Genomic DNA, 15490 nt, shown 5'->3' with positions numbered 1-15490 from the left:
ATCCCACGTTGCTGTGGCTCTGGCGTAGGCCGGTGGCTACAGCTCCGATTAGACCCCTAGCCTGGGAACCTCCATATGCCGCGGGAGCGGCCCAAGAAATAGCAACAACAAAAGACAAAAAAAAAAAAAAAGAAAGTTGCCTGACACATAACAAGGACCCAGTAAACACAATATCTTTTGGTTCATTTTTCATTTTTTAAATAATATTCATTTAATTTTTCCCAATCACAAAAGTAATTCATGTTTATGGAGAAAATTTTGGAAAATACCAGAAGGCCCAGAGAGGGAAAATTCGCCCATAATTTCACCCCTGAAGGATAAACACTGTTGATGTTGCCCTCCTTTCATGTGTATTTTCCCAGCCTTTTATATACATCAACATCTGTATTTTGTTTCCCCATGAACTGAATTGGAAGTGATTAACAGCTTCTGTTGGGACTGCCTAGGTTCATATTCAAATTCTATCTCCCACTAGCCCTGTGCTTAGAACAACTTGCCTGCCGTTCCCCCAAGTATAACAGTCATGCCTCCAAGAGGGTCGTTTGGGTTGGGCCATCAGGGAGTGCTGTAGACTGAAGTGTGGAATGGCGCCCCCTAGAGCCGTGCAGGGCACAGTCATGCCGGACTGTCTTGGGAACGGAAATAGTTGAAAGAATAACTGTGAAAAGACGGTTCTTGTGATGGAATGTGATGGGGGATAATGTGAAAAAAAAAGAATGTATATGAATGTATGGCTGGGTCACTGCTGTACATCAGAAATTGATAGAACATTGTAAATCAAATATAATAATTTTTTAAAGGGATTTTTTTTTTTAAAAAGTTAGTTACACATTTAGAAGTTCCTGCTGTGGTGCAATGGGATTGGGGGTGCTGGGACTTTGTTTTTTGGCTTTTGTTTTTTGCTTTTTAGGGCCGCACTTGCAGCATATGGAGGTTCCCAGGCTAGGAGTTGAATCGGAGCTGCCGCCGCCTACATCACAGCGACAGCAATGCAGGATCTGAGCCGCATCTGCGACCTACACCACAGCTCACAGCAATGCCAGATCCTTAACCCACTGAGTGAGGCCAGGAACTGAACCCTCAATCTCATGGTTCCTAGTCAGATTCTTTTCATCTGCACCACAACAGACTCCTGGGACGCAGGTTTGATCCCCGGCCCCACATAGTGGGTTAAGGATCTGGCATTGCTACAGCTGAGGCTTAGGTCGAGATCTGATCCCTGGCCTGGGAACTCCATATGCTGTGGGGCGGCCAAAAAAGATGGTTGTGCATCTAGCCCAGGGGCTAACACAGAATAAGAGCTCATCAAATAGTAGCCACTATTCTACAAACAAACTGGTTTTGATGAGTGAAGTTTTATTTGCTGAACATGATCCAGCCAAAAGGGCTTCTCCTTGTGCTGATACTGCAGGCTTTGGCTTTTGGTCCCTGCACTTCACTGTCCCGATACATGGTGCTCGGGCAGGCAAAGGCCAGCTGGTGTGGGTGGCTTCACTGCACCATCTGCTTGCTGCTTTAATTCTTCCCTCTCAAGTTCTCCCTCCTGCTCTCCCCACCATGTGTGAAGCTTTCAAACCCCCACCCCAAGCTCTTTCAGAAGTGGCAACTCATGTGATATGCTTAAAAGTCCTCAGTAAGAAGCTAGCGAAAGGCGTCTGAGTGGAGCTGTGGAGCCTCTTGCAAGTGGATTCCCAGGACTGCGCCCATAACACTGCTCAAAATGACTATGAATCTGAATGATGTGCAAGATAGCTTGAAATGACAGCTTGAGATGGTACAGGAAACTCTGACTCATATATTCAGTCAGTGAACAAACATTTATTTAGCTACTACTATTTGCCAGGGGCTGAGTTCTCCAGGAGAAAGTATTACCTGTTTACTTGTCTTTCAGTCCTTCAAGTTCCTCAAAGAGGAATTCCTCTCATCTTAGGGCCAACAAGTCTTCATCACCCTTTAATCCCAGCAAATCTCCTTTTTTGAAAAAGAGAGCAGGCTCAGACCCACCACTGTGTGGAGCCATCTAGAGGTACTAATATCATTTTGTTTTCATCTTAGTTTCTTTACCCCTGCATTCTGTTTATGGCAAATGATACAGGTTTTTAAATAGTGAGAGAAAATTTCATTTTTAAAAAATATTTAGTTTACGGAGTTCCTATTGTGGCACAGTGGAAACGAATCCAACTAGGAACCATGAGGTTGCGGGTTTGACCCTTGGCCTCGCTCAGGGGGTTAAGGATCTGGCATTGCCCTGTGCTGTGGTGTAGGTTGCAGATGTGGCTCAGATCTAGCGTTGCTACGGTTGTGCTGTAGGCTGGCAGCTGCAGCTCCAATTCAACCCCTAGCCTGGCAACTTATGTATGACACAGGTGTGGCCCTAAAAAAGAAAAAGAAAAAATATACTTGTTTATTTAGTTTAGATACTGAAAGTGAGTAGATTGAAAGAAAAGCAGGAGTTCCCATTGTGGCTCAGTGGTTAATGAACCCAGCTAGCATCCATGAGGATGTGTGTTTGATCCCTGGTCTCACTCAGTGGGTTGAGGATCTGGCATTGCCCTGAGCTGTGGTGTAGGTCACAGATGTGGCTTGGATCCCACGTTGCTGTGGCTGTGGTATAGGCCAGTGGCTACAGCTCTGATTGGACCCTTAGCCTGGGAACCTCCATATGCCGCAGGTATGGCCCTAAAAAGACAAAAGAAAGGGAAGGGAAGGGAAGGGAAGGGAAGGGAAGGGAAGGGAAGGGAAGGGAAGGAAAGGAAAGGAAAGGAAAAAGAAAAGCATTAAGTAATAGGTGGTCCAGGTGGTAGAATGACTATTCACGATACTTAGGAAGCCCTAGACTTGAGATGGGTGAGGCTTAATTAACCCTTTGAGGGTTTCTGACCCTGTCAAGCCCATGATGACAGCTATGGATTCTCCCCCAGAAAAATGCGTGAACATCACATATAATTTCAGCAAGCTCAAGGACCACTTAGAGCTCCATCCTTGGGCCTGAACTGGAAAGCGTAGTAGGGTGAGGTTCCCAATGTCTGGTCTGCACTGAGAGCTCATCCTCTTAGCTACCTTCCTCATCTTCATAGCGGTAGTACTGGCAGGAACAGCAGCGCTGGCAGTAGTAAGAGTAGCTGTGCTTGCGGCAATCAAATAGCTGTACTTATTGACTGCTTTCAACATGCCAGGCACTTACCAAGCCTAAGATCAACTCATCCATGTGTTGATGGATGATTATCATTATCCCCATTTTCCAGGAACCAGAGCTCAAGTAACTTCTCCAGGGTCACTCTGCTGGGAAGTCAGAGTCAGCCCTTGAACCCAGGTCTACCTGCCTGTGATGTCATTCTACCCTTCACCAGTTGAGTGACCTTGAACAAGTCCCTCACCCTCACTGATCTTCCTTTAAGGAAGAAGGTTTCCCAGTCCTGCCAAGCCATGATTCTCAGACACACGGCAAGGAGCAAGGAACCATTGCATGAGCAAGAGAAGTAGAGCCAGGCCCCCAGACATGCACTGCGAGTTGGTGGCCCTGTCAAAGAGCAGGCTCAGCCCTAACTTCCAGCAGAGAGAGCAGGCTTCCAGGAACCAGCATTTCCCGTTGACATTTGTTCCCTCTCCTGGCAGCTTCACTGCCTCCCCGCCCCAAGGTCTGTTTGGGTGTCCAGAGAAAAAGATCCCTGTCACTGATCCATTTTCATGCTCCAAGAGGCTAAGCACTTTCCCTAAACAACGAGGGTTTCTTGGCTCCCACCGGGGCAGGCTGGTGTAGCAAACGGGGCCCCTAATCCTGGTGGCTACTGTGCTGCTGGGGAGAGAGGGAGGAGGGAAGGGGCAGAAATATGTGTGGAATCCAGGCGCCTGGCAGGCCAGGCCCTGACCCACACTGCCCCTCTGTGGTGGGTCTGGAGAAGCAGAGATGGGCAGGGTTTTTGGCTCTGACCTCATGGAGACTGAATGGTGAGGCTAGAAAGGACTCAGATCAAACCCTCAAGTAAAGGAGGAAAACTATGTCAAATTATTATGTAGTACAGCTGAAACTAATATCATATTGTCAGTCAACTCTATTTCAGTAAAATAAATAAATGCATTTTTAAAGGAGGGAAACTGAGGCCGAGAAAAGAAGAACAAATTACCCAAAATGATACATCGTTATCAAACATAGGTTTCCTATAATTAGGTTTCCAGCTCAATAAGTGGTTTACAGAAATTATTTTTTTATTTTTTTAATGAGAGTTGCAATGGGTATTTCAGGTTCTGTCTTGGGGGTGTTTTGTGTATTTTTTTTCTTTTTTGCCACACAGGCTGTATGTAGGAATTCCTGGGCCAGGTATTCGAACCCACACCACACCACAGCAACCAGAGCCACAGCCCTGAGAATGCAGGAGCCTTAACCCACTAAGCCATCAGAGAACTCCCTACGGGAATAATTATTATTTGGTGAGTTAGCATTAATGCAGAGTTGATTTAGGTGGCAGGTACCTAGTACCCAGCGTGCTAACAAAGACTTCACGTATTTTATCTTGTTTAATCCTCACACCAACCCAGGGAAGGTTGTGCTCTTCTTAACTCTATTTTATCGATGAAGAAACTGAGGCTCAGGGACAGTATGAAACTTGCCCAAGGTCACATGTCTGATGAGAGAACCAGGATTCTCACAAGAGTTGGAATCTAAGAAAAAGGAAGTGTTTGTCAGAAGTCACTGAGGGCTTGCTCAGGGTGGGTGAGCCCAGCTGAGGTCTGCTGAGTACCTCTCAGAAGCACTCTTGGAGAGTGATTTGGAAGAAAGTAAAGGCAAAGATCCAGCCTGTCTTTGTCCTTGACAAAGTGCTTCCATGTGATAGAGGTGAAAAAGAAGCTAGAAAGAAATGTCAAATGGTATAAGGCGACAGAATGATTTATGCCCCTATCACAATGCCATGTGCATTCTGTTGCAATGACCTGTGAACACAGCAGCCTCCCCACAAGCCTGTGGACTTCCACAGGGCAGGTACCACATCCCTTTTTGTCTGTATCCCCATAGCTTGGCCACATGCCTGGCACTTAGCAGAGCTCAGTATTTGTGGAATGAATGAATACATAAAAATGTAAAAAGCTACCACTCTTATATGCTGGTGTCCTGATCTGTAACATGGCACCAACTATAGACCCTTCATCATGCAATTATTGTGATAATTAAATGGGCAAATGGTGTAAAAAGGGTTTAGTGTAGGACATATCCAGAGCACACACAACATAAATGACAGTTCTGATGAACCTTAGCTATTAACATTATTGTTAATTCGTGTATCCTTTAAAAGCTTGTCCCTCAAGATGCCCCTGATTTTAGCAATTTATTGCTCATTTTACTATCACCTTCAACAGGGTTGACATGCAGAGCTACCAGTGTGTCTTCAGCAAGCATGTTTCCACACCTGGATCTCCTCTCCACCTTTGCCACAACTGTCTGTGCATCCCCAGCCTCTATCCCAGGCCCTACATGTCCTCGTAGGTGGTGTGCCTACCTGTGCATATGCTCATCAGACTTTACCCTCTAGGATAACGCCCAAGGTATCCAAGTGTTACCTGCCTCTCTCCACTTCCCCACATTTACTCTACAGTGTCCCATTTTGTCAAGACCAGTTTAACTATGCTCTTTCGACTCAGTCCCAGAAACAAGACCCTCCCCAAGGACAGAAACAACTCACCCCACCATGAATATGAGGTGTACACACATCATATTTGCCTTTGCACTGGGCCCTTCTGTCCAGCGTCTTATTTCTTACAACAATCCGGGGTAGTGGAACAAAAACCTAATGAGGCAGCCCTTGTCACAAATCAGGCCAGCAGGTGGTGCCCTCATGGGCCTCACGTTGGGTTAAACCAAGTGTCTTCACTCCCACATTTCTCCTGAATTAAGTCAGTGTACTTTTACTTAGCAGTTACCCCGGGTGTGAATAACTCTCTTTCCAAGTTTAATCCCTCTCTGGCTTAAGCCTGCCCCAGGGAGCCTGGCTATTTCCACACCCCATTACCCACCCACCTCCCCCCAACCCCAGCCATCATCTCTGTGTGGCCAAGCAGAGAAGTAGGAGGCTCCCTGTAACCACAAGCCAAAGCTCAGATAATCAAGAAGGGCAAGTATTACAGGGGAGATACTCAAGTGGAATCCAAAATAGGCATTTGTACAGCATCTGTGCCACCACTGTGAGATCTTCAGCCACTTTCTGGGTCTCAGTGTTTCCATCTGCAAAGCAAGGAGGTCGGACTTCGTGATTTGCTAAGATTCCTCCCACTCAGATGCTCTTCATTCCACAAATGAAGACCAAGCCCTTAGGAAGCTCACAGTATAGCAGGAGAGATAAGGAAGGAATATGAAAGTCCTGTACCACAGGCAGTGTGGCTAGCTTAGGGACATGGCTTGAAGTCACAAAATGTTCTATAAAGTATAACTGCATTTTTGAAAACATTTACCTATGTATATACAACAGAAAAAAGAAATCTGAAAGTATCTGCGCCAAAATGTGGTATCTCTGCATTGTGGGGTTATGTGTGCTTTTAAAATATTTTTTTCTTTTTGCTTTTTAATAGTTTCTCATTTTCCGCAAAGGGTATAATCATGAGCATTTAAAAAGAAAAAATCTTGTTTCATATTCAAATGGAACTGAGTTTAAATCCCTGCTATATTACAAACATGCTGTGTGACCTGGGGCAAGTCACTTCACCCCTCCAAGTCTCAAATGCTCACATTTAAAAGGGAAATTGTTTTTAACGTAATATTGCCATAAAATGCTTTTGGACTTGACATTCAGAGGAATGAGTTGATCATGTTTCTCAGTTCATGGGACCTCACCTCACATCGTCATCAGTCTAATTCAGGCCTCTATCTTATTTTATTGATTTCTTTTTATTCTCATTTCCTATTCCCTTTTCCCTCTGTCTCACCCTTAGGCAACCATTTCGTATTTGATATGTATTTTTTAAGCTTGAAAGTGTTTTTGAAAAATGTGTGTGTGTGGTGTTTGGTGTGTTACTTTAAAAGTATTACGTTATAAATTTCATTGTTTCCTACTTTTTTCACAAAGAACAGAGTAGTTAAGATCTTTCCATATAGCTTTTTGGACAGTAATCCAGGACCTCTAACTGCTGCATAATTGCTGTGCTTACATATACCCTACCCTACCTTCCCATGATTCCTTGCAAGAGGGACCCAGGTGTTTTCCAACTCCGTCACTGTAAACAACACTGTCCTGAGCCCAGTTGTACATGACTTCTGATAGACCTGTGTGAAAATTCTTTGAGGTCTCTATCCTGGAGCAGAACTGCCAGGTCAGGAGGTATGTGTGTGCTTAATGGGACCAGAAGGTCCTCACAGCCTGTGCCCCCACCCACCAGGCAGGAGACTCCCCATGTCCCCACATCCCTGCCTGCACTTGGTACTATCAAGCTTTTAAATTTTTGCCAACCTAACATATAGTCTATCATTCTGTGGTTTTCACTTGAATTTGACTACCTAATATTTTGAGCATCTTAGCATATGTTTATTAGCCCTCGGGTTTCCTAGTTGGTAAGCTGCCTGTTCCTATTCCTGTTCCTTGCCCACGTTTTACTAGGATTGCTGTCTTTTTCTTGTTGACTTTCAAGAGTCCTTAATCTAAATATCAATTGCTTGACTGTCTCAGACTTTGTAAATATCTTCTCCCACTCTTGCCCCGTAGTTTATCTTTTTGAAGCGTTAAGTCGTTTTTCTTCACCTCTACATCCGTAAAATCATCCCTTGCCTTGTCTCCTTTTACCTTTAATCTTTCACCTTCAGGTCTTTAATACATCTCATATTTGACTTGGAAATACTGTATGGCATTCTGTGAACGATGAAATGATACAGGTTAAGCGCCTAGCACAATGCCTCTGACCCAAGAGCTGTACAATTGTGGGTGATTGTTACTATCATTTGAATACAAAGTGGTGAGCGCTGCCCTAGGAAATCTAGCGTTAAGGAGAGTTTGGATGCTGTTTAGCTAGGTCAGGAAAGGTTTTATGAACGAAGGTGAAGTGATGGAGGTTGGCTTTAAAAATGGATGTCAGAGTCATTTATTTTGAGAGGAAAGGCAGTATTCCAGGGAGAGGATCGGGCCGAGACAAAGCCCAGGATGCAGGAATGCCATCGCTTAACAAGGTTTAGGCAAATCACACCGAAGAGAGGAGCTGACTACTCACCCACTGCTGTCTGTCTTTCCGCCCCTGCCCACTCCCCCTTCCCCCTGCAGGCTCCCTGTTCTCCACCCTGAAGCCCCCCGACAACGTGTTCAAGGTGGTGTTCTGGCTGGGCTATTTCAACAGCTGCCTCAACCCCATCATCTACCCGTGCTCCAGCAAGGAGTTTAAGCGCGCCTTCGTGCGCATCCTCGGGTGCCAGTGCCGCGGCCGCCGTCGCCGCCGCCGCCGCCGCCGCCTGGGCGGCTGCGCCTACACCTACCGCCCGTGGACGCGCGGCGGCTCACTGGAGCGCTCGCAGTCGCGCAAGGACTCGCTGGACGACAGCGGCAGCTGCCTGAGCGGCAGCCAGCGGACCCTGCCCTCGGCCTCGCCGAGCCCCGGCTACCTGGGCCGCGGCGCACCGCCGCCCGTTGAGCTGTGCGCCTTCCCAGAGTGGAAGGCACCCGGCGCCCTCCTGAGCCTGCCCGCGCCCGAGCCCCCCGGCCGCCGCGGCCGCCAAGACTCGGGCCCGCTCTTCACCTTCAAGCTCCTGACGGAGCCCGAGAGTCCCGGGACCGACGGAGACACCAGCCACGGGGGCTGCGAGGCCGCGGCCGATGTGGCCAACGGGCAGCTGGGCTTCAAAAGCAACATGCCCCTGGCGCCCGGGCAGTTTTAGGGCCCCGCGCACCGCTTTCCATCCCTGGGGAGGCGGTCATTTGGGGGGAGGGCGGGGCGGAGGGGGGGAGGGCAGTGTTGGCGCCCGGTAGACGCGGGCCCCACGGGGAAACGGGGGGAGGGGGGCGGGGAGAGGGGCAGCTGCTTTTCTGGCAGGGGCATGGGTGCCAGGTACAGCGTGGTGAGCTGGGCCGAGCATGCTGAGAGCCTGGGGGACCCGACGCCGGCCGGGATTTCCGTCTCTCTCTCTCTCTCTCTCTCTGTGTATATATCTAAACGAGTCCCTCTGTACATGTATTTAACCGTGGGTACACGTGCGTGTGTCTGTGCGGTGTACGTGTGGTGTGAGTGTGTGCGTGTGTGGGGCCGCCCGCGCGGGGGCAAGAGCGAGTGTGCGCCCAGGAGGCAGCGGGGGCGTTTTTTGTCTTGTGACTTCGTACCTCTCAAGCCCCTCCTTGTACTTCCTGAACGGTGGCACTTTGGCGGGGTTGGAAACAAAGTCGGACATTAAAGGTGGTTTCTCCTGTTCCGCTTTTGAGTAGTTTGTGAACCAGGTGACAAGCAGGATCTTGAGTTTCCTTTTCCTTCGCGTTCAGGTGTGCCCTGGTCTCTCCCACCAACCGTATGGGCAATGGTTTGCTGCCCCCAAACCCACGTTGGCCCCATTTCTGCCTTTGCCATTCCTGCCTTCCAGAGCTAAACAAATCTGACCTTGTGGCTGAAAGTGACCCCCTGAACTTGGCCCATAAATCCTGCTTGCCTGCTTTTGACTCCTAGTGGCAACTGAATCCTCCTGCTGTGGGCAACACTGGGCAATGTCCGGCATGGCCCTGAACCTCAGGACTCCAATCTTATCTGGGGCTACCAGGTCAGCACCCTAGGTGGGCGTGTCACCTGATGGAGGTTGGGTCCCTTACTTCATACAACATCTTTAGACCAAATACTGTTTGCCTGTGCCCATGGAACCTGAAAAGGAAAGCAAGAATGCAGAATTCTCTGGACAAGATAAGAACCCATGTGTCAATACAGCACACATGGGCACAAGAACCCTCCTAAGCTCTGCTGACTGGCCAGCCTGCCTGGGAAAGGAGCACTGAGGAAAGTCCCACAGAGAGGAGCATACCTTGAAGAAGGTAACTTCTGTTCTAGTCTCAGAGCCTGCGACCAGTTTACTACATGACCTTGAGAAAGTCACATCCCTCTGGATCTTGGCTTCCCTTCTGTGTAATAAGATTGGTTCTAAGATCTTTTCTGCCTCTAAAAGCCGCTGGTTTTCTAAAAGAATTAATTAAGGATGAGGAACAAAACAGGTAGTATTTTTCTCCTCTGAAATTAAAAAAAAAAAAAGTATGAGAGGAAAACTCCCACCCCAATCCCTTTCTCTTCCTTTGTTTTTCTCTTTCTTTTTTTTTTTTTCTTTTTCCTTTTTTCTTTTTTGGTCTTTTTGTCTTTTTAGGGCCACACCCACGGCATATGGAGGTTCCCAGGCTAGGGGTCCAATCGGAGCTGTAGCCACCTGCCTACAGCACAGCCACAGCAACATGGGATCCGAGACACGTCTGTGACCTGCACCACAGCTCACGGCAACACCGGATCCTTAACCCACTGAGGAAGGCCAGGGATCAAACCCGTGTCCTTGTGGATGCTAGTCAGGTTCGCTAACTGCTGAGCCATGACGGGAACTCCTTCCTTTGTTTTTTCTAAGTCGAGAGTCGTAATTTTTCAAATGGCAAGAGCCTCTTCCAATAATATTAGTACATCAGTCATTTATTCTATAGGTAGTTGGAATAGAAAATGCCTTAAGTGGGGACGGACATTCATTTAGCTGAAAAGTATAGGAGTATCAGGCATGGCTGGATCCAGGGGCTTCAACAATATTGTTAGGTTTCCTCACAAACTCTTATTCATCTAGCTCCCATCTTTAATCTCTGCTTATCTTTGTATCCTGTCCTTGTTTTTTTTCCTGCAAATAGCTTTCTCACATCATTCTTAGAACTTGAACTCTCCCTTCCCCCAAGGAGAAATAAGATTTCCTAGCATCCCTACTCCAAAAAGAAAAAGAAAATCCTGAGAAGCTAGATGTTCTGTATCACAGACCTCTTTGAGACTCTGATAAAAGTTATAAGTATGCATCCCCCCAAAAAAATGCACATACCAAAAAATTGAAATATCCATGATATTCTGGATTCACTAGTTATTTGAACTAAAGTAAACAATCAAAATTATCTAGGTTAATCCCCTCATCTTTGCAGATGAAGAGACTGAGGTAAATAAAGTCACATTAGACTAGGACTAGGACCTGGGTCTGCTACTTTGCTGTAGTACTTTTTTATTCCTTTGTGCCACCATCTTGGGGCTGAAAGCATCTTCCAGTAGAGAGGAGGCCTCTTCTTGCCTGTGTAGAGAAAAGGGAGTCCTAGGGAAGAAAGAATCTGCACCCAGGCTTCTTTCCCAGGGAAGAAGGTACAGTTTGGGGCAATCCTCTGAAAATATTTTGTTAGCAACACAAATCTTTCAGACAGTCTGACACAGAATCCTGATAGAAGTGCAGCCCAGCTTGAAGTGGGGAAAGGAGGACAGAGCCTGGCCCCCTTGGCCTCCTCAGCTAATTCACTGGGCCACCCCACACACCAGAGAGCTCTGGTGAAGTTTGAAAATAAAGTTGAAGATCTGTAGTCTAGTGCCAGTGAAAGGGACTTGGATTCAGTAGGACTTGGGTTCAAGTCTTGACTCTAGGTATCTTTTGGTGATTCACCTTGCCTCTTCTGGTCTGCTTCCCATCTCTCATACGGACATGATCCTCACAGCCCAGCAGGAAGCACAGAGGATTCAATGAGATCACTGTGGTATAAACACTGACCTGTGAATCACTGGGCAGAGGCAAGTTATAATTTGGACCTCAGATATCTGAAGCCACAGGCACCGAAGGTATTTCCTGAGCTGCTCGGTTCCAATGACCTCACACTTTACTGGTGTTTGGAGGCCACCCAGGCAGCACAAGGAGACAGTGGCAGCCTGCTAACTCTTGCCAGAAGGAAGCTTGGCCAAACAGTGGCTCACATCCCTGGGGAGTGCTAGGTTTCAGATCTGCCCGCAGCAAAAGCTTGCCTTATGCTGACCTCTCCAGGTCACCTCACTGTGGTCAGCCTTAGAGAAGGCCCCAAGTTCATCAAGAGCCCTTGGAGTGAACAGGCCACAAAGAAGCTCTACTTTATCCTCTCTGGCTACCCAAACACTGCTGGGTTATTTGTCACCCTGGAGGCATGCACAGAGATACATGCTCCAAGCAAAGTAGAGAGGAAAGTGGCTTGGCAAGGGTCATAGTTACTCCTGCAGTGCTGGGCTCAAATCCCACCCCTGCTACAGGTCTAAACCTCAGTTTCTTTAACTATAAACTAGGGATAATAAGAGTGCTTACTTCATAAGGACATTAGGAAGATCAAATGAGATCATGAGGGTGATACCACACCCGCCACTTGGAAAACGTCCAGTAGACAGCAGAGGTATTAGTTATTCAGTTCATTACTTTGATATATGAAGTTTAGAAAATTTGAGTAAAAGGACAAAGAAAATAAATTCAGTGCTATTCATCAGATGCCAGGGTTTCAGGACTCAGGGTCCACCCTGTAGAAGAAAGACACAAGTTTACAACAGAGTAAAAGAATTTTGGGAGTTCCTGTTGTGGCCCCACAGTAACAAACTTGACTGGTATCCATGAGAACACAGGTTCGATCCCTGGCCTCGCTCAGTGGGTTAAGGATCCAGCATTGCCCTGTGAGCTGTGGTGTAGGTTGCAGACGTGGCTTGGATCTGTCATGGCTGTGGCTATGGGGAAGGCCAGCAGCTATAGCTCCAATTCAACCCCTTAGCTGGAAAACTTCCATATGCCACAAATGTGGCCCCAAAGAGATTAAAAAAAAAAAAAAAGAAAGAATTTCATGTCCTACAGGATGGAGAAACATGTTACTCAAAGAAGCAGTGATCAGCCCAAACTAAAAGGAAAGGTGAAATTTAATAAAATAATGTTATGGAACATCCTATAGGGACAAAGCCAGAATAGGTATTTGGTGAGGAAAGCCTGGATGCTTTAGGAATGGTATATCCTGCACCTCCAATAGCCCTTTCCCACTTTATTTTTCTCTGTAGCACTTATCACTGCTTAGCATGTTATGTATTTTACCTGTTTTATGGGTTATTTTTGGTCTGTCTCCCCACATACACTAGAAATACATGTTCCATTAGGGTGGGGACTTTTGCCTATTTTGTTCCGCTGCTGTAATCCTCAACATCTAAAGGAGTGCCTGCTGGGTGTTCCTGTCGTGGCTCAGTGGTTAAGGAATCTGACTAGGAACCATGAGGTTGTGGGTTCGATCTGGCCTCGCTCAGTGGGTTAAGGATCCAGTGTTGCCGTGAGCTGTGGTATAGCTCGCAGAAGCGGCTCCGATGTGGCGTTGCTGTGGTTCTGGCGTAGACCGGTAGCTACAGCTCCAATTAGACCCCTAGCCTGGGAACTTCCATATGCCACGGGTGCAGCCCTAGAAAAGACAAATAATAATAATAATAATAATAATAATAATAATAATAATAAATAAAGTAGTGCCTGCCATATGGCACTTAGAATGAACGAGTGTATGTTACCCCATGGTGATTGTGGGAGTGCTACCATAGCAGTAGAGCAAGTGCTAGGGGTGCTCATAGCAGGGGCTCCTACCTCTAACCTGATGATGGGAGCCACGGCAGGGGGTAGTTCTGGTCAGGGAAGCCTTCCCGTAGGAAGTGGCATCTGAAGAATATCAGCTGGGCTCCCTGAAACCCCTGTGTTTCCATTATTATGTTTTTCACTTGCCCTCCATGGAGACAGGAGTCTGGAGGCCAGGCATCTGGCCCTCGCCCAGCCCCTAAGTCCCCACCCCTCTAGTCCTCCATGTGCTGTCTGACAATCAGAAGCATTAAGCCAGAGACAATCCCTAAACTCTACCAATCTGTGACTTCACTTTTTGTTCTCTCCTCAAAGCACACTCCTCAGAGACAATCTATTTCTGGAGACATCACTGGGATTAGTAAGATAAACAGCTTTGGCCCTTGCCGATGGCCTCATTCAGAAAAGCAGCATCTGTACATAAGCTTCCAAAACTGCTTGGGAGCAGAGGAAAGTGCTCAAACCTAGTGACTGCCGTCACGTGTACTGCCAGCTGCTACTGTTAGAAGCACATTTATGTCTCTCCCAAATACCATCTAAAACCAGGCAACCACTTACCCCTGTATTTCTCTCCCTCGTTTGTTCTTTCATTTATTCTACAAGCGATCACTGAGCACCTACGCAAAGCTGGGAGCCAAAGAAACAAAGGAGAAAAAAATACAGTTTTGCTCTCGTGAAAATTTCAGTCTGGTAGAAGAGATCGGACATGCCCTCAAAAAAACACGTACACAACGTAGAGAGAGGTTCGTGTAACACAAGGATTAAGCATTCAAACCAGAGTCAGACAGAACTGAGTGAAAATTCTAATTCTCCTGTTGATGAGTTTCGTTTTCTTGGGCGAGTCACCTCCCCTCCGTGAGAGGCAATTTTCGTGGTCTCTAACAGGGAGATAATCACGCCTCTCGTAGAGCTTTGCTGTGAGGATCGGTTTCCATAGGCTGTGTTCGGCACAGGGTAATTGCTCAGTACATGGCCATCGTGATTACCAGGTGCCGTTGGAGGCATGTAAATCTAGGGCTCTGAGAATTCAGGGGAGAAAGGGCTCCTATCCATCTGTGCAGAATCAGAAAGACTTCACAGAAGAAGTGACATCTGAGCTGGTTCTAAAAGACGTGACTCAATAGAGATGGGAAAGAAACAGGGGACTGAGAAAACAGGCCATGACAAGGAAGAGGAGGAAATGGGAGGCAGCTCAAGGCAACTCTGAGAGCCACTGATGCAGGACCACTCTTGGGGGGTAAGAGGTCACTACACAGACGGACAGAGAGAGCACCTGGGGGAAGGAGCGACTCCAGCCTGGATGGACTGTAAGAAGGAATTATGGACTGAATGTGTCCTTCCAAAGTTCATGTGATGAAGCCCTAACCTTCAGTGTGATGGTGTTAAGAAGTGAGGCCTTTGGAAAGTAATTAGGTTCAGGAGCGGTCATGAGGGTGGAGCCCCCATGATGGGATTTGTGCCTTTATTGGAAAAGGAAGAAACACCAGCGCTTCCTTTCTCGGCCATGTGAGGACACTGAGAAGGTAAGCCCCTTGCAAGTCAGGAATAAGGTGCTCACCAAGGACAGGATCTCCTTGCACCTTGACCTTGGACTTCTAGCCTCCAGAACTGTGAGAAATCAATGTCTGTTAGGTGAGCCACCCAGTCTGTGGTGTCTGTTGGGCAGCCCAAGCTGATGAATACAGGAGGTTCTGAGAGGTCAGAAATGAGGACCTGGACAAGGAACCATCTGAAAGAGGTGAGAAGTGACAAGGTGGGTGTCTAAAGGACATGCCCAAGCAGTTCCATGTCCATGCTGCTGCCAGAGCACAATTTTCCTACGACAGGCTGAGCAGGTACAGTAATCCCCACCTGACAGATGAGAAAGCTAAATCTCTAAAAGTCCCTTTCCCAGATCACAGGCTAATGAAGGGGAGAGTTAGAACAAGACGCCACACTGCTTGGCCCCAG

At 47.3% G+C, this 15490-nt stretch overlaps 1 protein-coding gene across 3 annotated transcripts in view; it reads left to right on the top strand.

Annotated features, from left to right (window-relative positions):
• Nucleotides 1-9370, top strand: part of ADRA1B (adrenoceptor alpha 1B) — a 460716-nt gene extending 451346 nt beyond the window's left edge. For all 3 annotated transcript variants that reach the window (XM_021076921.1, XM_021076920.1, XM_013984885.2), the window contains one exon: nucleotides 8235-9370. In XM_021076921.1, coding sequence (XP_020932580.1) covers nucleotides 8235-8842 — 608 coding nt within the window. In that variant the 3' untranslated portion in view covers nucleotides 8843-9370. The remainder of the gene's footprint in view (nucleotides 1-8234) is intronic.

Source organism: Sus scrofa, chromosome 16, assembly GCF_000003025.6.
Source record: "Sus scrofa isolate TJ Tabasco breed Duroc chromosome 16, Sscrofa11.1, whole genome shotgun sequence".
NCBI lineage: Eukaryota > Metazoa > Chordata > Mammalia > Artiodactyla > Suidae > Sus > Sus scrofa.
This window is presented reverse-complemented; position numbering and strand designations above follow the sequence as displayed.